General features: G+C 36.8%; 2 protein-coding genes across 3 annotated transcripts in view; one reads left to right on the top strand and one right to left on the bottom strand.

Moving 5' to 3' along the window:
• Positions 1 to 6,431: 6,431 nt before the first annotated feature.
• LOC129941802 (DNA replication licensing factor Mcm5) lies at positions 6,432 to 9,064 on the top strand. The gene is made up of 4 exons (XM_056050531.1): positions 6,432 to 6,748; positions 6,818 to 7,928; positions 7,991 to 8,806; positions 8,889 to 9,064. The coding sequence occupies exons 1-4, from the start codon at positions 6,597 to 6,599 to the stop codon at positions 9,003 to 9,005; spliced, it is 2,196 nt and encodes a 731-aa protein (XP_055906506.1). The 5' UTR covers positions 6,432 to 6,596; the 3' UTR covers positions 9,006 to 9,064.
• Positions 9,065 to 14,789: 5,725 nt separating this feature from the next.
• LOC129953850 (protein pellino) overlaps positions 14,790 to 25,640 on the bottom strand; it is a 156,811-nt gene continuing 145,960 nt past the window's right edge. For both annotated transcript variants that reach the window (XM_056067355.1, XM_056067356.1), the window contains 6 exons: positions 22,829 to 23,020; positions 22,027 to 22,215; positions 21,856 to 21,954; positions 21,610 to 21,763; positions 21,372 to 21,549; positions 14,790 to 16,503 (listed from right to left, as the gene is read on the bottom strand). In XM_056067355.1, the coding sequence (XP_055923330.1) occupies positions 16,377 to 16,503; positions 21,372 to 21,549; positions 21,610 to 21,763; positions 21,856 to 21,954; positions 22,027 to 22,215; positions 22,829 to 23,020 (939 nt within the window). In that variant the 3' untranslated portion in view covers positions 14,790 to 16,376. The remainder of the gene's footprint in view (positions 16,504 to 21,371; positions 21,550 to 21,609; positions 21,764 to 21,855; positions 21,955 to 22,026; positions 22,216 to 22,828; positions 23,021 to 25,640) is intronic.

The following is a 25,640-nucleotide window of genomic DNA, read 5'->3' as shown; positions in this document are numbered from 1 at the left end:
TTTTGAGAGTGAAATGTGCCCGGTATGGATTAAAACACCGACGACTGAAGAAGAAAAATCAGTATGAATTTTTACGGGAAACATAAAATACCTGGAGTATTAGGCTGCGTAGACGGCACTTAACAACTCAGCCTCAGCAGAACTTTCCGGATTCCCTTGCAAAATTGCAACGGAATATTTTGTCGACAAAGGAAATTTACCATAAAAAAAATAGTTCACGATAGGTAAATATTTCTCGCGGAATTTTTCCCTAATTTCAAAATTAGTTTACGATAGCTATTTTTCGAATTTGGGAAAAATTTCTCGAGAAATGCGATTCACGATAGCCCTGATTATGAGTCTCTCGGCGGATCGTTTTCAATTTGACCTTTCAAATTCGACTCCTCGCATCGTGTTTCCTTATTAATGAATTCGCGGCGAAGCGAAAATAGTTCTTCCTATATTCCAGTGATTTGACAGCTTTCCACAAATTTTGATTCGATTGAATTTGTGAAATTTGCGGTGATTATTCAATAAACAATATTAAATTTAAAAAATAGAATCTATTATGATGCATATTTATTCTGAAAGGAATATTCATTACGGATTACGGGTGTCCAGGAGAATTAATGAATTTAAAAATTGTATTGGGGATAAATTATAAGAAAATTAAAATAAGGCAAACTCACATTTTTATGTAAATTCAATCAAGAAAGAATACACGAAATCGAACAGTGAATAATAATAAACACTTTTGCCTGTGAATCCTCCAAAAAAACTGTCGGATTTCAACTTGCCAACAGATATTTTAAATTCGCCTTCGAATTCGTTAATAGGTCGAATACAAAACGAAGAAACCGTATGCAATAATTGAAAAATGGCAAACTCGCTAGCAAAACGATTCGCCGCTAACCCTATAATCAGGCCCCAGCACTCAGATATTGTTTAAAAGTAAATAGATTTAAGAGACTTAACACGATGTTTAGAACTTCCAAGGTTGACTTCTTTGGATGCCTTATTTTAATGGGCCAAAGACCTTTTTAAAATCGAAAAAACAAACACACTAACAGGCCAAAAGTTACAACACTCTTATTTTAAGAAGAAATTCTACCTTTATTAATGATTTTATTTTTATTAATGATCTCCTGTCTGCAACATCTAATCCAATACATTGTTTCGTTGACGATAGTACTCTTAGCTTTTCATACACATTTTCAGACTCACATCCCTCTTCTTCGGATGTGGAACTGCAACGACAAAATATGATAAGCTCATTAAATTCCGACATAAGCAGCATTGTACAATGGGGAATAAAAAACCGCGTGGAATTTAAAGCTTTGAAAACCCAATAGTGTCTTGTATCGTTAAGGGGGTATTCTGGTCTATGAATTAAAAAAATCGATTTTTTTTTCTCTTCATATTTTCATAGTTTAACTATTTAAGAATATGTCTACGAGAGGATTTCCCCAAATTCAAATTATGTTCGGAGAAATAAGTATTTTGCTGATCAGCTATCCAAATCGGTTGGGCTGCAACTAATAGAACAAAAGACATAATGGGTACTTTAAACGCGTTTTTCTCAGAACTGTCTTTTTGAATCTGATACCCACGATTTCTCAGGTTCTGCCGAACCGATTTACTTGAAATTTTAAGAGAGTCTTCTTTAGCGACTTGTCTACGTCCGGAACTACGGCCATCCCCCAATTTTCATTTTTACTATTTTTAACAAATCGAAGAATGTTCAAAAAAATGGTAATTTTTTTTATTTTTCTTTAGACAGTCGCCATTTTGTAAAAAAATTTTTTTTTAACTTTCCCGTAGTTCCAGACATTGCGACATTATTGTAGATTAATAATCTTTTTTAGTTTTTGATTTCAGATTTCTAGGAGAGTTAAAATCGTGGGTATGGTCACGCACCAAATTTTTGAGACGCAACACTCCATCAGCTGATAACTAACGGAATTTTAATTTTTTTTTACTTTTTTATTTTTTTTTTTATGCTTCTAATGTAAATAAATAATGTATACAAAAATTGATGGTAAAATTGTTGCTTGCTTTTTTCTACAGCACTTCAAAAATTACCTAAAATTCATGTCTCTAGACCAGAATACCCCCTTAAAGCGAGATATACCCCCCTTTCCTTGCCATTATCCATAGATGGCACTTGCATCGAGGAGACTGAACCCTGTGTATCACCAACCACCTTTTGTCGTACGATCACATACGCGATGTCGCCAAAAATGCAGCATCATGATTGGGTTTTTTAAGGTGATGCAAGAAGTTTTTATCCGCCTCTAATCTGACTGTAATACTCGAACTTCTAAGAATGCTCATCAGTATACCCTCGAGTCCAACTTCGGCCGTGCTGTCAAATACAGAGGTTCGTTATTTAGCCGTACTACGCGAATGTGGAATGCCTTACCACACTCTGTTTTTCCCAGCACCGACACTTCCTTTCAAACCCTCTGTCATTTTCCTAGTGATCACACTTTGTCTGCATGATAAGGGTAGTAATATCCCCTTGAGTGTGTGCTTATTATAAAAAAGGCTCTTTTTTTGCAATCCGGACGTTGTAGATTTAAGTTTTTTAATTGTTCCAGCAATCCTGTAATTTACTCCACAATGCAGATATCCAATTCCTCCCACTATAACTGTAGGGCTAATATTCGGTAACTTGCGGCCATGTCATTATAAGATTTCTCCGTCTTCGGTCTTTGAGCTTAACCCGGCAAAGTATGGATGTATGTTGAAGGTCTTAATTGTTCTCTTGAAATACCAATGCTTCGTCTATCAATCTTAATCCAGAGATCACAGCGTTTTCTTCCAATATCTTTTTGCTATACCTTCTTGTTGACTTCTCCGATAAAACTTGTCAAATCTCCCACTCTTCTTAAAAAGAAATATACCCAGACCACCTTCATGCTTGTCGGTAGGAACCATTCAGTCTGGAAGCAGCTTTTGTTCGGCGCTGCTTCGAACAAAAACCCTCCGTTTTGTACTTAGATTTATTCTTTCATAACACTCTTCAACGAAGCCTCTATGCTTTTTTGCCCACTTTATCTGTTTCACCTTTTTTGTGGTCGAAGAATTAGCTTCAAGTTCAAGTAAACTAGTATCTCGTAGTATTCGTTTGACCGTTGTAAAGGAAAGCGGCTTGTCATGTGTCGGATTTTCGGTGCTGTTTACCACCTGTTTCGTTTGCTTGTTGTTATTAACAGTCCTGAGCGTGGTTTTTCCTCAAGGAGTCGGATTTGAGTGCGCCACTTCGATATCTTCAACTGCAAAGCAGTGGTTGCCTCAATTATGAATTTTATGAAATTATGAAAAATCCAAAAAGTAACATTATTTAGGTAAAAACTCAATATTTAAATCACAAAATCAAACGCCTGTGCATGAATGAAGTCAGTGGGACGTTGGACTCAAACTTTTGGTCTACAGTCCACATTTTATTTTCTTAAAAAAGTGGTTATAAAAACAAGATTATACTGGTGTTTAAAATTGGTACGGACAATAACTTGTTAAAGTTGTCTGTTAGGTTATAGTTTTACTATTTATATTTTTGCTAAGCTTGAATTTACTTTAAATATTATATTCATTAATAATTAAGTTGTGAACATTAAGAACATATTTTAAGAATTGGTATAGATTTGATAGATTTTGACTACAGCGTATACAAGGCTTTTAAAGGCTATGTACGTTCATAAAGTAATATTTCTATTCAATAAAGTCTATATTGCTATCGTTTTGTTAAGAATTTGTGTGGAAATATGTCTTCAAACGTATATAAACTCACATTTTGTCATTCGTCGTTCGTTTGAATGCCGAGCTCTTTAAAGCAGCTGGAGATAAGTTGGTTAGGAGCATGCACCAACTTATCTATAAGATATGGTCGGAAGAAAGCATGCCCGATGAATGGAACCTCAGTATTGTTTGCCCGATCCTGAAAAAAGGAGACCCTCTAAACTGCACCAACTATAGAGGAATCAGTCTACTTAACATTCCCTATAAAATCTTCCCTGCCGCAATATGTGAACGTCTAAAGCCCATCGTCAACAACCTATAGGTCCTTATCAGTGTGGCTTCAGACCAGGAAAGTCCACTATCGACCAAATATTCACACTACGGCAGATCTTGGAAAAAAACCCAGGAACTTCAAATCGATACCCACCATCTCCTTATCGATTTTTAAGCCGCGTATGACTGCATCTATAGGGAAAAGCTATACAGAGCAGTAGTTTTGGCATCCCTGTCAAACTTATCCATTTGTGGAGAATGACGATGGAGAATGCACGCTGCTCTATCAAGGTCGGAAAAGATCTTACCGATGCATTTGATGTCAAAAAAGGTTTAGACAAGGCGATGCACTGTCAAGCGACTTCTTCAACATAGTTCTGGAAAGAATTGTGCAAAACTCAACGGTCAACACTAGAGGCACAATCTTCCAAAGGTCCATCCAATTACTCAAATACGCAGATGATATTGACATAATTGGAAGATCAAAGCGTGATGTCAGTGGAACGTTTTTGAGCATTGCGACGGAAGCGAAGAAGATGGGTTTAGTGGTCAATGAGGGCAAGACCAAGTATATGCTGTCATCAAAAAAGGACACTGAACAATGACTCCTTGGACAAAACGTCACCATGGACAGTTATAAATTCGATGTAGTTAAGGACTATGTCTACCTAGGCACCACTATTAAAACAGACAACGACACCAGCGCTGAAATCAAACGATGAATAACTCTTGCAAATCGCTGCTTCTTTGGACTTAGAAGGCAATTGAGAAGTAAAGTCCTCTCTCGAGCATCTTAAATCACCATCTATAAGACACATTATCATCCCGGTTCTGATTTATGGCGCTGATGGAGAGTAGAGGAGAAGATAAAACGAAGAACTGTACGGGCTGTACAGTTAGCAGAATTAAAGTCCATTAGATGCCTGGGTTATGTAGAGCGAATGGACATAAACGCTCCAGCCCGGAAGGTCTTCGAATCTAATCCTGAGGGACGGCGCAGTAGAGGAAGCCCGCTACTCAGGTGGCGCACTCAGGTGGGTGAAGACCTCAACAAACTCGGCGTGCGAAACTGGAGACAGCTAGCTAGGGACCGAGCTGATTGTAGACGCTTATTGGTTGAGGCCCAGGTCCGCCCGGACTGTAGCGCCACCACCAAAGGATGCGAAAAGTAATTCGTGACATAAAATCATTTACAGAAGGAGTTAAATGTCTCTGGTAGTATCGAAAACAGCTAACTCTGCTGCAAGAACATTGTTTTGATAATTATGAAGGTAAAGGGTTTTTAACTTAGTGCGCGGGTTTTTAATTTTGGTGCCCCTTGGCGACCATTTTGTGTTGGTGACATCTGCCAAAATTTTGTTTATTATTCAGTTGTTTATGCCAAATCATCATGGCAAGTTACACGATTGAATATAACGTTTAAAAGATATAAGCTTATTATCAAAATGAGTGTTTCAATTTTGGACGAAAAACCATCTTTAGGATCATTTTTGAATGAAAGGCTGTGTTAACAAGTAAAATTACCGTATATGGACAATACCATATACGGTCAGAAATCTAACATTGGACCGGCGCGGTGGCGTAATTGGTACGTACTTTTTTGAAAACGTTAGTGAGGCGGGCACGATGATAACTCATTTCTTGTGGCCTAAATTGAATCATATGGACCTAGATGACATGTGGTTCCAATAGGATGGCGCTACGTGCCACACAGCAAATTCCACGATTGACATTTTCATCATCTACCCACCATTATTGGAAAACCCTAATTTTAAATATTTTACTAACTTTTTTAATGAGTAAATCGATCATTAAAACGTTTAGATTTTTAGAATGCAATACATTATTTTCCAAAGCTCACATGATGCGTTTTTCTTTTAAAGATCAAAATTCAGTTATCTGAGCTATAAAAAAATATGTTTCTGATCTGACTGTCATGCTAGATGTCTTGGGTTAATTTCCTGTTATGCTAGATGTCTTGGGTTAATTTCCTGGCTGTGCTTGGAATTGAAAAATCCTCCAAGAGTATTTCTTGTCATGGAAAGTGCGTTCTCAAATTAGCAGTTCAGATTTGGCATATAAATTGTAGGTCCCCTTCATTCCTGAAATGACTCGCACACAGGAATGATTGTTTCATGAAAATCGGAGATCTCTGATCAAAATCTTCACAGAGTACAATCGCAGTACTCACATGTAAAAATAAAACATCAAACATATCTTCTACAGTTTTATTTATTTACATAAAGTCTAAATTCCTGAAAGAGAGTGTTACTGTAATTAAGCCCTTATATGAACATTTAAATCAAAAATCCCCCGGTAGGCACTCTGCTTAAACAATTAATAACTGGTCACCCTATTGAAAGATTTGTGCAACATTTATCGATAAAAAAGTTTCGATAAAATGTGAAACAAGCATCTGTCAAAATTGAATTGTTTTGGCGGGAAATGCTCACGGTTCATTTCAATTCTTGCAAAGTTGTTTGTTCTCATTCAATAAGATTTGCCCTCAAATAAAGTTTAAAAATATAAATAATTAATAAACTAATAAGCATTGGACTTTATCTAATATTTTATTACTTTTCTTATACATTTACTTGTAAACAATGGAAGGCTTCGATGAGGCTGGAGTCTTTTTCTCCGACAATTTCGGTGGCGAGCCACAAGATGGAAATCAAATTAATTTGCAATCCCTGAAGAAAAAGTACAAAGATTTCATTCGCACATTCAATGAGGAAAATTTCTTTTACAAATACAGGTAAGCATTTACAATAAGATTCCTTAAACTTGACCCAACACTTCATTCCAAACAATAACCATCCCGTAGAGATACACTAAAACGAAACTACTTGAATGGACGTTACTTCCTCGAGGTTGAAATCGATGATTTGGCTGGGTTTGATGAAACTCTAGCTGATAAACTATACAAACAACCCACAGAGCACTTGCAAATATTCGAAGAAGCGGCTAGAGAAGTCGCCGATGAGATTACTGCTCCCCGTCCTGAGCATGAAGAGCACGTCCATGATATCCAAATTTTGCTCTCGTCGACAGCAAATCCCACCAACATACGAGAACTTAAATCGGACTGTGTTTCCAGATTGATCAAGATCGGCGGAATAATCATATCTGCGTCGGGAATCAAAGCCAAGGCCACAAGCATGTCTATCCAGTGCCGATCGTGTGGCAACGTAATTCCAAACTTAAAAGTGAATCCCGGCTTGGAGGGATACGCAATGCCGCGAAAATGCAACACCGAACAGGCCGGCAGGCCGAGATGTCCCCTGGATCCGTTTTTCATCATGCCCGATAAGTGCAAATGCGTTGACTTCCAAATCTTGAAGCTACAAGAGTTGCCCGATTTTGTTCCCCAGGGAGAGATCCCGCGTCATTTGCAGATGTTCTGTGACCGTTCTCTGTGCGAAAGAGTTGTCCCGGGCAACAGGGTGCTCATTCAAGGAATCTATTCAATTCGCAAAGTCGGCAAGCCAAGCAGACAGGACGGTCGGGAAAAGGCTGTGATTGGAGTGCGACAACCTTACATGCGTGTGGTTGGCATCACGGTCGACACTCAGGGCGTGGGTGCAATCTCCCGGTACAGCAACATTACCTCTGACGAAGAGGATCAGTTCAGGCGAATGGCTGCCAGCGATGACATCTACGAGCGTCTGTCGAAATCTCTGGCCCCGAGTATCTTTGGGTCGGATGAAATCAAGAAGGCAATAACTTGTCTCCTCTTTGGAGGAGCTCGCAAACGGCTACCAGACGGTCTGAATAGGAGAGGAGACATCAACGTTCTGCTGCTTGGAGATCCTGGTACAGCCAAGTCACAGCTTCTCAAATTCGTCGAGAAGGTCTCGCCCATAGGGGTATACACCTCGGGTAAAGGTTCGAGTGCCGCGGGTCTGACTGCTTCCGTAATGAGAGATCCTGCAACGGTAAGTAATGCCTCAGAAAATCTATACCCTTATAACTCACTGAATATGTAAACGTTTTTTAGCGCAACTTTGTTATGGAAGGAGGAGCAATGGTCTTGGCTGATGGTGGTGTTGTTTGCATTGATGAATTCGATAAGATGAGAGAAGACGACAGAGTTGCAATTCACGAAGCAATGGAGCAACAGACAATCTCGCTGGCCAAAGCCGGCATCACCACAACCCTGAACTCTCGTTGTTCGGTGTTGGCCGCTGCCAACTCTATATTCGGACGCTGGGATGATACCAAAGGCGAGGAGAACATCGATTTCATGCCAACTATTTTGTCGCGTTTCGATATGATCTTCATTGTCAAAGATATCCACGACGAAGCTCGAGACATAACCATGGCTAAGCACATCATAAACGTCCATCTCGCCTCGAATAAGGGAGGTGCCGACATCGAGGGGGAAATCCCTCTGTCGGTGTTCAAAAAGTACATCCACTATTGTCGCACCCACTGTGGACCGAGGCTGAGTGAAGCGGCTGGGGAGAAGTTAAAGAGTCGTTACGTGCTGATGCGAAGTGGTGCTGGGGCGCAGGAAAAGTCTGCTGACAAACGAATGAGTATTCCCATTACCGTGCGTCAACTGGAGGCCATTATTAGGATTTCCGAGTCACTGGCTAAAATGCAGCTACAGCCTTTCGTTTCCGATGCTCATGTTAATGAAGCACTACGGTTGTTCCAAGTTTCTACACTTGATGCCGCCATGACAGGAAGTCTATCAGGAGCCGAAGGTTTCACCACAGAGGAGGACCAGGAAACTCTAAATCGCATTGAGAAACAATTGAAGAAGCGTTTTGCTATTGGAACTCAAGTCTCTCAACTGAGTATTGTTCAGGTAGGAAAGAGTCAAACAAGACAAAAAAACTTCCTAGGAAATTGAATGCTAATGAAAATGTTTTATTGTTTCTTCTTTTCAGGACTTTGTACGTCAGAAGTACGAGGAACGTGCAGTAATGAAGGTCATCAATACCATGATCCGCCGAGAGGAAATTCAACATCGTATGCAGCGAAAAATGTTGTACCGTATTTCATAAGTCATATTTTTGTTTGTTTTGTTTTTCAAATAAATAAACGTGTTATTCCATTTTTAAAAGTCTTTGTTTCTTTTCAGACAGTTTTAGAAAATTTGAAAACGAAAGGACAGATATTTTGTTTCCTAATAAAAGTAAATTCTCATGGAAATGTTAAATGTCATGCTTAAAGGTGGAACATTTTGTATTTGCGAGAGAATTTCTTTTTGAAAATAGTGATTCTCGCATAATTTGTCCATGTTTAATTTGTACGGAAACGATGACCATATATGTCTTAAAACAACGCCGACTAAGTGGAACTTCGCATTCGAAAGTAATCACTCAACAAAAATTACACCGGGAACTCGTAATTTTTGGCAAAAATAGCGTTTGGACTTTCGTTTCTCTTCCTCATTCATTTCAAAACTCATCTTCAGCGGGCACATGACTCTTTAGATTGAAGTCAAAACTTCGGCAAGTATTTTTGACATGGTTTGCTGTGCATTCCAGCGTTCTTATCACCACCGATTTTAGTAACCTCCTGTTGCCAAAGAATTCAATGCTGCTGATAACTTCATGATAATCGGAACAGCATTTTGTCTTCTGCGAGTAGTGTAAGTAAGAACATAAATCCGTCTTTAGAAAGCGATAGCTCTTAACAAAACAAAAGTTCATTAAGAAAGCGTTCAAATATTCTACCGTATATTAAGGGTGATTTTTTAAAATCTATTTAAAAAAAAAAACATAAAATTCAGAAAAAATTATGAAATCTTTATTTGAATCATTTAGTTACATTTAGCGAAATTTAGTCACAATGGAAATTATGCAAATTAAACCAAATTCTTGTCCAAAAATTTGATGCTTCATTTTTTTTTTGCAGTCAACTTCATTCTTTGCACGTAAATTTTAACGAAGATAACCAGTTAGTTTTTCAAGCGTCATGAATTTCAAATTCAGAACTTTACTTCGCAAATCTCTACTTTAAGTTCATAGTACAAAAAGTCCTTACAAAATTAATGTCTTAAAAACACACCTCAGGCAAGCTACAGTCCATCACGCTTTGTATTTTGTATTGTAAAAAAATATTAGGTATATCTTTTCCAAATTGACAAGGAACCCTTTTACAGAAAGCATTAAATAAAGTTGTACAGAAGTATGAACGAGTATGTGGCACACAGCGAAGCTTGTCAAGAGGTTGTATGGCTGCGACGTCTACTGAAGGAATTTGGTAAAACTCAACATGAAGCCATACTATTGAATGTGTATAATCAAAGCTACATATCATTCGTTAACACCGAACGACTGAGTCGAAGATCTAAGCATATTGAAACGAGAGAGCGCAATTTTCGAGGTCTATGTCACAATAATGAAGTTTATCTGCAATACTGCTGAGGCCTGTAAAGCAATTAGGTTTTTGCAAACAGTTAAACCTTTTCTTATTATGATGGTTCATCGAGGAGGAGTGTTGAACGAACCTATGAACTGCGGAGCGATGAATACAGCTAAATACTTTTTCCAAGGATCGCCAACTTCACAATGGTTTTTTTGTATCTAACTGCCTCTTCACTCGAAACCAAGCCGCCAACCATTTAGCTACTCAGATATATTTTTCTTCTAATAACATAAAAATAACTTTGTAAAACCTTTTTTACATTCAATAAAACATAACTTTTCCTAACAAAGATAACTAATTGCATGCCACCGAGCCAAAACGGTACACTTAAACTTAATATAATGAATTCCTTTGAAAAATTGATGAGTTCTTTATGCTTAGGTTCAAAATCATAACTTTTTCATGGGACTTCTTCATTTGCTTAACAATTGAAACAGTCTGAATCTGAATTGAATTGAGAACTGTTGGCAACAAATTGGAAAAAAAATATATTTAAAAAAGTTGTTCAATTTGATGCCAAAGGTCAGGAAGAAAAGGGCGGAACGACGAAATATTAGTTATTTTTGTTGGTTTTATTAAATAGTTTTTAAAATATCCTATTGCTATATTTTTCAATAAAATAGGATAGAATAAATAAAATCTTCTAAGAATTCTGAGAATCAGAAGATTTAATGAAAGGTTTTTTTTGGGCGCTGGGTGCAGTAACGGCAGTTAAATAATATGGAGGAGGAGTTTACTGTTTTGTCCTTGCTACAATGCAATTTCTTGAAAGTCAGAGAAACTCCACCTCTTCCTCTATTCTTGGGCCCTTACCCTATTGACCATCTCGGTGTTATTTTAGAGCTTAAGTTAAGAAAACGAAAAGCTGGGTTATTGGAGGAATGGTCACTTATTACTGCCCAAGAGAAAAACAATTTAGTAAAATTGGTTCTAAGAACACTGCAAAAGGTTATCGAATCAAAGGAAAGCTTTATTTGATAACTAGACATGCGTTAAGCGTGATTAGAAAGAATATGTGAATATTGTTAATTTTTGTTTGTAGCGAATCGGAACATCTAGTTAGATTTTTTCAAAATAATATTTGAAGTTATCAATAAAACTTTGTGAAATCTCAGAACGAAAGAATCTCCAAATCAGGTAAATACACCCGACCAATAGTAGTTCTAGGGGACTATGGACACGACACTTAGGGCTAACTGCTGCGTTACGTCGATCCTAATCATAAAATATCATGAATTCATTATACAAGTTATTACCCCTATTATGGTTGGCGGATCGAGCGTTCGAAGTGAGATATTAGCGAATGAACACATTTGACATACCATGGTTGGCGAACTTTACAATTCGAGTTCGAAATTTGGTGCTACGATACAAAAAAAAAAATAGCAGGCATAAATAAACGTCAACTCATCAAATTTCAAACAAATTTTTGTGTTCCTTAATTCATAATTTTCATATTTAATAAAAATGCAAAATAAACAAATATGACAAGCAACATACATTTTTTTTTTTTGAAGAAAATGAAAATTACACACAAAAAGTAAGAATGCTTCGTCTGCCCAAGAATATTTGAGACAACACTAATTTTGTGCAACTCCCTAATCATCTGTAAGTAGAACAAATATTTTGTACCTGCTGGAAGTTCTTTTAATTCTAATTAATTCCTTAAGTTTCAGATCATATTTTCCACTGAATTAGGAAGCGTCTATAATCGTATTAAAAAAGTTTGAAGGCCAATTTAAAAATGCAAGCACCTCCTTAATCCCTGCTATACTAAAATTAGATTCTGCCCTTAGATTTTTTGCTAGTGGGAGTTATCAGAGCAGCAGAGCAGACTTAGGCCTGTCACAATCCTCGGTTTCCTTAGTATTAAAAGTTGTGTGTGCAATTGAAGACAAATTATGGCCAACCTGGATCAGTCTCAACATGTCATCCTATGAAAAACAAAACGGACGAAACTATTTTTTTTCAACGGCCAGGTTACCACGAGTAATTGGATGTGTTGACGGAATCCATAAAGGAATCGTGGCTCCGATTGAGTTGCGTCATCAGTATCTTAACAGAAAAGGATATTAAAGTTTAAACGCAATGGATAGTAAGTTTTTTCCTTGAGAGTAGCTTTTGGTTTTTAATGCAATTTTTTGAGGCGTGGGGCCATAAAATGCGTATTCGGTATGTTGACTCAAGATATCCTGGATCGACCCATGATTCCCTTGTATGGAATCTTGAGTCAGTTCTTAAAACGTGGTACCAAAAAGGAGAACACAATATTAACTTTCGACAAAAAATAACACAAATGACGCTCAAATTCAAATAAACGAACATTCGAAAACGACAATAGAGTGAGATCAATCTTCGAAAAATGTATGGCATTTAAGTCGAATCAACGGTTCGCCAAAGGTAATATAAATTTCTCACACTCCTATTAAGCCAGCAAAAGACTTCTTTTATAGCCAAAAGTTCTGCTTGGAACAAGCTACAGGGGTTATGAAGGAATGAGAGACCGAATTTTAGTCTTTCAGAAAACATGTTTTCACCAACATTAAAACAAAAAAATAAATAAATACATAAGTATAAGATAAGATCAAGAAAATTGTATGTCATCGAAATAAGCAGAAAATGTCATCGAATTTCGATTTTACTTATTAGCACAACTAAATATCCACCACTAGACTAGAGTAAATTTTAATAAGTAGTAATTTTAATTTTCTAGGAAGTGATGGGTGCATTACAGTATGTCGGAGGTCTAATAAAGAATTTAAACAGAAGATCTTAGTTCCGACAGTTAAACATAGAGGAGGAATTATAGTCTGGAGTTGTTCAAAAGACATTGACGCAGTGGGTGTATAAATATAAAAACTATTCGCAGTCTCCAGCGAAATTTTGGAGACTTTGAACACTATACTTAGGGTTAACAGCGGTCTTCCTAATCATAACATCAGTTTATTATAAGATTTGTTTGTAATAACGTAAGATGAAAAAGGTTTCAAATGAAGTTGGGCAATTAAAAAAATAAAAATAAATTAGGCTGCGCAACAGTCCACGAAGAACCAGGGCCTAGTGACTTACAACTCTCAACCATTCCTGTGTGCGAGTAATGTTGCCAGAGATAAAAGGGACCTACAGTTTATATGACGAATCCGAACGGCTAATTTGAGAAAGCATTTTTTCATGACAAGAATTACTCTTGATCAATTCCTCGCAAGAGCCAGTACCTGTAAAAAAAGTTAGGTGGCACAGGCAGGGATTGAACCCAAGAACCCTTGCATGACAGTCCAACGCACTAAACACCACGCTACGGATACTAATTTTGGGCCCTTATTAGGGTATTTTAAGACCCTAAACTACATTATACCATTGAAAAGAAACTAAGCTCAATTTTGTTTTATTATTTACAGGCCTTAAAAATGGACTTTAAATTTTTAATGTTCAAATGGGAAGGGAATACATATTTGGGAATAGCATTCTACATTCTCGATGAATAGTTAAAAAAGAATCTCTATACTTGACAGTACGTCAAAAATTAAGTTCAACTGAAGGTACATTCCCAGAAATGCAATTATTACTGCTGAATTAATTAGTAGGGATAGGAAGGGGAATTCAATTGGCTAATTCGAAAAAAAATTGTTTATAAAAATATGGGTAAAACAAAAGTTCATTTTTGGATCATTCCATAAGAAGTGATCTGTGATACAAATTCCGAGTACTGTAAATTGATAAGTTTCCTGGATGCAAGTGTCACTCATGGATAGTGGCATCAGAGATGGGTTACGCTTAAACGAAAGAAGACAACGTTGAGTTTTTGAAGCATTAAATTCAACACTGTTAATGAATTCCTATTGGACAATGCTGTCGAGTTCGGAATTTTATGAGCTTGCCATACACGACATTTCAAGTTCCACATCTAAAGGACAAGAATATGAATCTAGAAACTAATATTAGAATCTAATTGTACTGATGTCAGCTAAATCGTTTAATTGATTTGAAGTGGCATGCAAAAGATAGTTTATGAATATAACAAAAGAGAGTTGGAGACAAAACAGAACCAGCATTAAAGTTTGAACTTCAAACTTTAAACCATGAAATTTAACTTGTATTGAACGAAGAAGTGATTCACCAATACCCAAAGAAGAACATTTTATTAAATGCTTTTGAAAGATGAAAAATTCTTTCAAAAATATTTAAAATATTGGTTAAAAACCAATTTGCTCTCTTTAAATTATAAAAGCTTTAAAGATTTTCAGTTTATCTATTCATAACATTACGTTTCTTGAAGCAGCATCAAAACTAAATCTAAAGTCCCTCGAAATCGACCCACACTTCACTTTATAGTCTAGAAAGTTATAAGGATTCCCTCCTTATAAAATACACACAAAACTGTGCCGAAATTGTAGAAAAATTAAAACAGATCTTGATTGATTTTATCTTATATATTAAATGCGTTTAAATGATTTTTGTTTTGTTGTTGTATTTTTTGGTTACATTCAAATAATTTCATAAAACATTAATTCACGTGTGTTTACTTATGTATTTTTGCTTTTCTCTTTTTGTTTTTGTATACATTTATATAAATTTCCGAAGATAGATTTTTATATATATATATATGTATAAGAAATCAACACAAATAATATATTTTTGTAATTAATCTTTTATTTATCATTCTTCTTCTTTTCTTTACTAAAGTTGTCAATTCTTGAAATGAAAAGTTACACCGTGTTTTTAAACATGCACGATATTCATATATGTTTTGTTTTTGTTTTCTTATATAAATCCACTCCTTATTACATAATTTGTTTTGTTTTATTTTTGTTTATTATTTTGTTTATCAATTACAATTATTTTTATTTATATTATTTAATCTACAATTCATTATCAGTTATATGGGTTCAATTGTTTTTGTTTTTTGTTTTTGTTGAATTAACTTAATTTTATATTTATGGCTTATTTCCTAAACATTTTTTCTATAGCCAAACGCACAGCTGCTAAATAATAATTAATAGGTACGAATAATATAATTAATAGAATAATAACTATAACGATTTTTTATTTGTTTGTATTTCTATTACAAATTAATTATTATTATTATTTTCGCCCGGTATTTCCGTTTCCGTTTCTTCTTTTACTTTTTCTATTTCCTGTTGTTTGTTTTTATTTATTAATTTTTTATGACGTATTTAACGTTTTCTTTTCTTTTCATTATTTTCATATTGTATCGAATGAAATTTAATTATAATACCTTTTGCTTTTTCATCAAAAATTAAATTAAACAATATTTATCCTTAATCGTTAAATAGAATTTGTAATAACTACAATTTTTAGATACAAATGATAAATGAATAAGAAGAGATGAATAACAACAAAATATAAAATTAAAATATCTTCGATATAAGCACAAAATGCAAAAAGGCAACAAAGGGTAATCAATAAATTTTGTGTTTTAAATTTAAATTAAATTATGCTTTGATAAAAGAAATGTATTAAAAGGAATAAAACTAATCAATGAAAAACAAAAATAAAAATGAAGTTGATTTTGTTTATTGAAGCTTTGCTTTAAGCTTTGTTGTATAAAAAATAATATATTTTCTGTCCATTGATTTATTGATTTTTGTTTTTTATTTTGTTTTCTATTTTGTTTTATTTTTATTTCCTCTTAAAAATGTCGTTTTACTAACTGATTGACTACGAAATCAGAAGAAAACTTAAAGCTAGTGGTGTTTCGTATGAATTTGCAGATGGTTCGAGGTAAATTCTATTTTATATTTTCGAAAAAATGTTACTATTGATTTTTTAGTTTTGATGTCGCAATGATAAAACAATGAAAAGCAAACTTTGATTAAATGTTTTTCTTTTTGAATTGTTTTTCTTTTTGTAGAACATAATTGTTTCTTTTTTCACGAAAAAAAACTTTAAATTAATAATTTTTAAAAGTTAAATCAGTTTAGTTTTTTTTTTTTAATTTATTTTTAGATGCATATATATTTTAATAGGTAATTTATTTTAATTTAGTCTAAGTTATCCTGGAAAATTAATTTAATGTAACCAGGTGAACCATCGAGGGGTGTCGCGCAGAATGGGCATACTGCTTGAAAGCCATTTGTTCCATGTGGTATATCTACGTTTGCCCAGTATCTGCAAAGAAAAATAAAAAAATATTATGTGGTTCTGTATAAAACTTAAATTAAGGCTACACTCAAAAGCTGATTAAATATATAGAAACTTAACCAAATAGCAATGTTCTTTGAAGTTAACTTTGTGTTGAGGTAAGAGTCAAGAAAGCAACTAAAGCACTTATAAAGTGGTAGAGACAAGTAAATAATAGTTATAAAGACCCATAATTGCCTATAGGGTTGGATGACACAGATGGACTGTATTAACAACGACTAGGAAACCACTAGAACAAGAACAAAGCAGCAATGGAGCCCCATTGAGATTTACTACAGGGGGAACTGTGACGGCATGGCAGATTGGGTAGTTGGTGATTGCTTGGTTTAGGCCAGCAATGCAACTTTCTTGCCATACCGAAGTTCTTGCTTTAGCTCCTCGTGGTGGCCCCCGGGCAATGATTTGTGTATCCCTATATACATAACTTAGCAAAAATTGCAAGGGCGAAGTCTGTTGACTCTTCAGGATAGGTTATTTAGATAAGCACTCGTTGTAATTGAACTACATACCGCTACAGAAACCGGAATTACGCCTCGAATAATTAATGATAACTCGTTGGCGACTTTTGGCTATTGTACCCAGACAAAGATTGGTTTCTAGAATGTGAGGACGCTTCTGGACGATGGAAGTGAAGGTCCGCAAAATGCCAGATTCCTCGCAAGTAGAGAGAGAATTTAAGCGGTACAGGATAGATATCTTAGGGTTAAGCGAAGTGCGATGGTTGGGATCGGGCAAATACAAGTCGTAACACTGTACTGCTCTACTCTGGTCACGATCCAGGAAACGCTCGAGAAGCTGGAGTTGGGTTACTCCTTACAAAAACGGCAACCAGAAGCCTTAAGGCATGTGATGGGTGCTCACGGAGTCGGCAATTGCAATGATAATGGTGAGAGGTTCATTGACTTCTGCAATGCCAGTAACATTCTGATTGGTGTTACTATTTTTGTACACAAACTGTGTCATAATATTAGCTGGGTGTCGACGGACAGACAGACGTCTTCTAACCAAATTGACCACTTCGCCATTAGTCGACGCTTTAGAAGAAGTCTCTTGGATGTACGAAACAGAAGAGGAGCTGCTATGGGACTTGCCCGTGATCACCAATTTATTAAAATTGCGTACAGCTACAGTTCGAAGATCAAACGGAACAACATGAGCCCCCAAATTCAACATCGATATACTAAAGGATCCCACGATCCGTCAAAAATTTAGGGACCACCTGTCACACGAAATAAGAACAATCAGCACCAGTGAAAAGTGTTTTCATTTCACGTGCTGACAGAATAGTCGGTCGGAAAAAAGGAAGCAACAACACTTGGGCAAGTATCAACGAACGCAAAGAGTTAAGGGCTTGAATAACTGCTGCACAAGGGAAAGAAAGAAACGAGCTGGAGTTCTCGTATCGCATGAAAAAGAAATAGGTTCACCGCAGTGTGCACCGCGACAATCGTAACTACATCAACGCATTGGTGCATGAAGCAGAAGATGCTGCAAACAGGTGCGAAAGCAGAACCGTTTACAGAATAACCAAAGAGCTGACTGGTACACAGCAAAGCAACATCTGGTGAAAGAAGTAGACGGTACTGTGATAAGTTCGGTGCATGAGCAAGTCAGAAGGTGGAAAGAACACTTTTCCTCGGTTTTAAACTGAGTGTTTGCAAACAACGTGCAGCCGATACCTTCTGAAGCGCCCGCGTTGCCAAAATAGTAGCAAAAGTTATACTGGAACGCATCAGAGAACACACTCGATGCCAAACAAGCAAGATTCCGCGCTGCATTCTCCTTTCAATAGCTTGGAAGTATCGTTTCCATCGAAGCCGGAAACGAATAAGATGTCATCTGCCGCATCGGCAAAGCAAACGCGGCGTTCGTTATGCTATCAAAAATTTGGAGGAATAACTCTATTAGCTACGATTGTTTCGCACAAATAACGAATCTGTGCTTCTTTATGGGTGTAGCACTTCCCTTGACTTGACCATATAATTCACAGCAGCTCTATGTAGCTCAGATTATATGGAATCTCGATTTATTTGAAAAAATATGCGTCAAGACAAGGTGTAATCGTCATCTTCTGATGAGCCCAACCATTACATCAGGGCGAAATGCATATATGAACACCATGCTGGTTTATTTTTATTTTCATTTTTATGATTTTAAATCATATTTAGAGGCTGAATAGTTCTAATAGTTCTAAAAGTAAAACAAAATTCCTTTTTCAGCTAGGACGGTTTTAATTGACCTTATTGATAGGTATACTAACGGGTCACATCTCATTGTGCACCCACATTAATACAATGGGTAGCAGCTCATCCGATTTATGTAAAGGATGTGAGGACGAGGAGACGGAGGAAGATACCTTTCACTTTCAATGCGAATGCAATAGGCTAGCCAAAAGAAGAATGACAATATTAGGATATTTTTTCGAAGACCTCGTCCTTGCGACCTGAAATTTTAACAGAATTTCCGAATACTTCCTCTTGCCAGGTTAACACAATGGATCCAAAGTGATCCTTTCCGAAAATTTCCCTTTCCTGGTTAGCACAATGGTTACAAAGTGATCCATAAGAGATGTTTCTCGGACTTTACGGATGCATCACAACATTTACAACCTAACCTTATGTAATACTCTCCGAATGACAGAATTATAAAAAGCGATTGATCGCAGGTACCTAATGCCCCGACTGTATTTTCATTTTTTTCGAAATAAGAGATTTTTCAATCTTGCTGACTCAAACAAAAATTTAATGAAATACTTGAAATTTTAGATAAGTACTGTTGAATATATTATAACCGACGGTTTTTGATCGGAGTAAAATTGATCATTGGCACTAAAAATTCCATAATTTTAAAGGTAATACAAAATTGACGGCATTTTTTTAGACATTAATATATTTCATAAAATTTGGGTCATCGGACAGGAAATAATTTATATATGCTGGAATCGTGGTCGCATAAGGGATGATGTTTTTTTCGGCCCTTACGAAGACGGCGCATGAGCCGCTTACATATCGTATTTTTATGTAAGAAATCATGGAACATAAGTTTTTTATAGCGAAACTAAAGAACCACTTCTGCAGACTGTATAACGGCGACGATGAACCGAATTCCGCTGCCATGCAGGATGATCTATTCAACATAGACGACGAAAGGAAACAATCCCGTCCTCCCGACTTTGATGAAGTAAAAATTGCCATATCTAAGCTGAAGTCTAATAAAGCCGCTGGAGCGGATGACTTGAATGCCGAGCTCTTAAAAGCAGCTGGAGATAAGAAGAAAGCATGCCCGATGAATGGAAACTCAGTATTCACCAACTATAGAGGAATCAGTCTACTTAACATCGCATATAAAATCTTCCCTGCCGTAATATATATGAACATCTTAAGCCCATCGTCAACAACCTGATAAGTCCTTATCAGTGTGGTTTTAGACCAGGAAAGTCCACAGTCGATCAAATATTCACATTACGGCAGATCCTGGAAAAAAACTCAAGAACACCAAATCGACACCCACTATCTTTTCATCGATTTTAATACCGCATATGACAGCATCTACAGGGACGAGCTGTATAGAGCCATATTTAGTTTTGGCATCCCTGCCGAACTCGTCCGTTTGTGCAGGATGACCATGGAGAATTCACGCTGCTCCATAAAGGTTGGAAACAACTTAACATAACATTTATATGTCAAAAAAGGTTTTAGACAAGGTGATGCGCTGTCATATGATTTTTTTAACATCGTGCTTGAAAGAATAGTGCAGAGCTTGCACGTCAACACTGGATGCACTATCTTTCAAAAGTATGTCCAATTACTGGCATATGCTGATGACATTGACATAATCGGAAGAACGCAGCGTGATGGCAATGCAGCTTTTGTAAGTATTGAGGTACATGCTGTCGTCAAGAAAGGACATACAACACCGACATCTTGGTCAAAACGTCACCATGGACAGACGTAACTTTGAGGTAGTCAAGGACTTCGTTTACCTAGGCTCCGTTGTAAACGCAGGAAACAACACCAGCGCTGAGATCAAACGCAGAATAACTCTTGCTAACCGCTGTTTCTTTGAACTAATAAGGCAATTGAGTGGTAAAGTCCTCTCTCGAGGGACCAAAGTATTGCTATATAAGACCCTTACCATCCCCGTCCTGCTATACGGTGCAGAAGCATGGACTACGACAAAAGCGGATGAAAGCACCTTCGGTCGGTTCGAGAGAAAAGTTCTTCGTGTGATCTACGATCCCGTATGCATCAAAAGGGAGTAGAGGAAAAGATGGATCGACGAGCTGTACGGGCTGTACAGCGACGTAGACTTAGCCAGAAGGGTAAAAGTCCAACGACTAAGATGGCTGGGTCACGTAGAGCGCATGGAAACCAATGCTCCGGCCCGGAAAGTATTCGAATCCAATCCCGAGGGACGGCACAATTAGAAAATGACCTCACTCAACTTTAAGCGCGAAACTGGAGACATCTAGCTAGGAACCGAGCTAAATGGAGCAGTTTTTTGGGTGAGGGCCTAGTTCACACAGGACTGTACCGCCACCTTAAGTAAGTAAGTAATGTATTTATTACCAATGAGTTATTGACAGATTTATGGAAAATCATTATCTAAGTAAAACTAAAACATTCACTGTTTAGCTTTTGAAGCCGTTACACATGTACAAAGTTAAGATGGATATGTAGTTTTGAATTCCAATAAAATTTCAATTTTCTTCAATTGCCTTCGCAAGGCAGTTGAAATATATGGAACCGCTCTTGCCATAGACTAAATAGAGCCTGTGATTTCTTGACAAATAATTAGTGCTTTTTAAAACTGTCCCATTGAAATTAAAAACTTACTTGACTGTTTTTTCTGTAGCCATGTGACCACATGGATTAAACGCATATGTTGGTGGTCCAGAATCTACATAAAATGCAGGTTCCAAACCCATACATAACGTGACTACAGGTCCTAGTTCTAAGCACATGGGACATCTTCTTGCTCCAGTTGATTTATCTTGTCCCCATTCATGTTGTCCTTAAAGAAAGAAAAAAAACTATGATTCAAGAATCTTTAAGAATTATCAATAAAACTAACCTTGAACATGACCACAATTTAAATAAACATAAGGCTGGTTACACTGTTCTCCTAAATTTACTTTCCTAGGAATAACTAAAGTGTTTAAACCAACTGGACACTGTGGCCGTCCGGCATTGATTTCATCGATTAGCTTCTCTAGATCTCGTTTTGTCTGCATCAAAAAAATATATAAAAAAAAACAAATGGGTCAAGTGGAACAGGTCAAGTGGAACATATTATAAATTAGGTATTCTTAAATGTTACCGGTGAATGCTGTAGACCATCGGCTGACCTCCAAAGAAGTGTAGCACCACATAAATCGATAAGTGTGCCATCTTGCAGGACATTTGATTCCTCGTAGATCTAAAAGAGAATATTATAGGTTTTTGTTATTTAACGTTTTGGATTTTATAATTAAGTTGACATTATCCTTACCGGTTGTCCTTTTTGTTGGGCAGACCTAGATTCTCTTAGGCTAAACACATCACCGCCAACAGAACATTCTCGCCATAGTCCGCATTTACCATTGCCACCACAAAACTGACCTTTCGGATGCATTATGAGGACACCGTTTGTTGTGAGGCCATCAATTTCAACGTTGTCCTGCCATTTGGTTGCTTTTTCCTTTAAATAAATTAAAAAAAAGAAACACAAAATTAAAGAGACATATACAGGTACATAAATCAAGTGGCCTTTAAAATAAATAGATGGTTATTTAAATAGATTATGTGTTTCTATAATGACAAGGGTGTTCGGAAGGACACAACGATGACTCAACATTTTCCCTTTTATGTCTATCACACCCGCATTGCATAGCCATAGTCGGCAGGCAGTAGGGTAAAGCTGAAAGCCTTTTAATGACGTTGCTTCTGGTGATGTTGGGTTTATGATGAACAAACACAAAATGTGGAACAAAAGTAATTGTCGTCTCAAAATTCTAAATGTTGCCGATTCATAGAGACACTGGCAGCCATCATGTTGAAGAATGTCTGCATTGAAAAGGTTATTTGCTTTCTTTTGTTGTTGGATAGAACAAACTTTAAGAAAATCTCATACTGAGAAGGTTGGATTTTTGAATTAAAAGTTCATTAACATGCATGTTAAAAACTATCTACTGGGCTTCTTCAATGTGGAAATTTTAAAGCCTTACTTAAGGAATTGTCATTAAGGTAAGAGTAAAATTAAGTGATGTCTTTTGGAGTTATGATAGAAAAGAAAATAACTAAGTTATACTTACACCCAAAAATATATTTCTACTTGAGTCAAAGCCGGCTGCAAATATTCGGGCTTTTGATGCTTCACATCTGTTGACAAGAATTCTGCATGCAAAGCGTGAAATTGTACTTTGCATCACTTTAGCATCTTTCTTATCACCGGGCAGGGTATCCATAACGACGAAGTCGATAGGGGATTCTGATGAACGACCAACCTGAAAAAAAAAAAATATAAATTAAGAGAAGTTTAAAAGTTTTTTAAAAGGATCTTAAAACTATTTCCCGCTAAGAAAACTCTCTTTTAACCTGATATCGCTTCGAGAGAATAACTTTGGTTGGGAAATCATGCGTCAGTGTATCATTTCCTCGGAAGTTTTTACTATAGACATTATTCGTCATTCAATTTAACATCTGTTTGTTTCCAGTATTGATAAAAAAGATAAGCTAAAGTGAAAATTGTATTCACTGTCAGCTTTTATGTTTCTAAAAACGTACTTTGTAGAATGGGCTATGCGGATAAAGGCAACGTTTTTATGCCTTATCACTTAAATATACTATTTAACAATTGTTAAATAATGTTGATTTAGGGATTTTCTTCAATGTTGGACTTACCTACTACGATATGGATGTGCAAAAACAAAGTAACATAGAATGGGATTAACAATACAAACTAAACTCCTCTAACTTGGGGAATGTGGTGTAAAATGTGGCATATCCGTTTATCCCAAGTACACATTCTAGATATAGGTGTAAAGTGCTTATTTAGCTGCTTTGATTTGTAAGGGAGCACTTCACTCAAGGAAATTAAAATCCGAAGGTAAATACTGGAAAGAGTCTTTCGAATACAAGTGGTTTAAAGTTTGTTGAATTATTGATAAACTGATACTTCTACAACATTTAATATTTTTCTTGTATTTGTAAGAAAAGCCTTAATAACGTTGGGCTTAAGTTTTTTTGACTTTCCCCAAAAACCAAACAATACTTTTAACAAAAAAAAAATACTTCCATCGACGTGTTTTTATAATTTCAGCGATTTTGTTTGTAAAAATGGAAGAATTGAAGAGTCAAAGAATTTGTATAAAATTTTGCGTTTTAAATGAAATAAATTGTAACAAAGTGTGTGGAATGTTACAAAAACCTATGGTGAGTCTGCTATGAAAAAAAGCAAGTGCTTACGAGTGGTATAAGCGATTCCAAGATGGCCGCGAACACATTGAAGATGACGAACGCTCCGGTCGACCCAGCACGTCAATACTTACTTACTTACTTAAGGTGGCGCTACAGTCCGGGGCGGACCTGGGCCTCAACCAACATGAGTCTCCAGCCAGCTCGGTTCCTAGATAGCTGTCTCCAGTTTCGCACGCCAAGTTGGTTGAGGTCCTCTCCCACGTGGGTGCGCCACCTGAGTCGCGGTCTTCCTCTACTGCGCCGTCCCTCGGGATTGGATTCGAAGACCTTCCGTTGCCGTTGGACTTTAATTCTGCTAACTAGGTCAGTGTCGCTGTACAGGACTTTACAGGACTTTACTTCTCAATTGGCTTCTAAGTCCAAAGAAGCAGCGATTTGCAAGAGTTATTCTTCGTTTGATTTCAGCGCTGGTGCCGTTGTCTGTATTAATAGTAATACCTAGGTAGACAAAGTCCTTAACTACCTCAAAGTTATAGCTGTCCATGGTGACGTTTTGTTCAAGACGTCGTCGTTCAATGTCCTTTTTTGATGACAGCATATACTAGGTCTTGCCCTCATTGACCACTAAACCCATCGTCTTCGCTTCCGTTGCAATGCTCAAAAACGTTCCACTGACATTACGCTTTGATCTTCCAATTATGTCAATATCATCTGCGTAGCCGAGTAATTGGATGGACCTTTGGAAGATTGTGCCTCTAGTGTTGACGGTTGAGTTTTGCACAATTCTTTCCAGAACGATGTTGAAGAAGTCGCATGACAGTGCATCGCCTTGTCTAAAACCTTTTTTGACATCAAATGCATCGGTAAGATCTTTTCCGATATGGATAAGTTTGACGGGGATGCGAAAACTAGACATTGCTCGGTAGAGCGCTTCCCTATAGATGCTGTCATACGCGGCTTTAAAATCGATAGAAAGATGGTGGGTATCGATTTGAAGCTCCTGGGTTTTTTCCAAGATCTGCCGTAGTGTGAATATTTGGTCGATAGTGGACTTTCCTGGTCTGAAGCCACACTGATAAGGACCAATCAGGTTGTTGACGAATGCTTTCAGACGTTCACATAATACGGCAGAGAGGATCTTATACGCAATGTTAAGGAGACTGATGCCTCTGTAGTTGGCGTAGTTTAGAGGGTCTCCTTTCTTACGTAGAAGCGTGAAGCAATCTGACAAAAAAAACGCTCGGATTTATGGAAAAGCAATTCACGGCTTTTTTCCTCCATTGAAGAAATAAAGGCCGAATCGCTGAGAATCTAGGACATATCGAAAACTGAATATCATAAGTGTATTATATCTGGGGGGACTACTTTGAAGGGGACCACATTAATAAAAACATATAAGTAAATATTTTTTTGAAAAAAAACTAAATTCCGGGTATACTTTTTGAACAGACATCGTATTCTAGGAAGGACAATGGAGACATTACATAATGGACTATATGGTAAGGGCCTCGAAATAGATATCGTTCGAAACAAATTAAGCTCGAATCTAGTGGGTTAGTCAATTAACTTGTACGACCGAAGAGGAACCAGCTCGAAAAGTATTTTGTTGCAGATCGTGCTTACTATGCGGAAAAGTCGTTGACCAAGGCGCCCAATGCCTTTAGGGCACAACCTTACGGCGTTGTGTCGTCGACTCTAGATCGGAAG

Source organism: Eupeodes corollae, chromosome 1, assembly GCF_945859685.1.
Source record: "Eupeodes corollae chromosome 1, idEupCoro1.1, whole genome shotgun sequence".
In the NCBI taxonomy this organism is placed as follows: Eukaryota; Metazoa; Arthropoda; class Insecta; order Diptera; family Syrphidae; genus Eupeodes; species Eupeodes corollae.
The sequence above is the reverse complement of the archived record's forward strand: the minus strand, read 5'-3'. Positions and strand labels throughout refer to the sequence as shown.

Bases quoted from the DNA above. Each gene is read 5' to 3' on its own strand.
- LOC129941802 (XM_056050531.1), top strand. From the start codon at position 6,597: ATGGAAGGCTTCGATGAGGCTGGAGTCTTTTTCTCCGACAATTTCGGT. The intron at 7,929-7,990 runs GTAAGTAATGCC...AACGTTTTTTAG, and splicing joins TAATGAGAGATCCTGCAACG to CGCAACTTTGTTATGGAAGG. The intron at 8,807-8,888 runs GTAGGAAAGAGT...TCTTCTTTTCAG, and splicing joins CTCAACTGAGTATTGTTCAG to GACTTTGTACGTCAGAAGTA.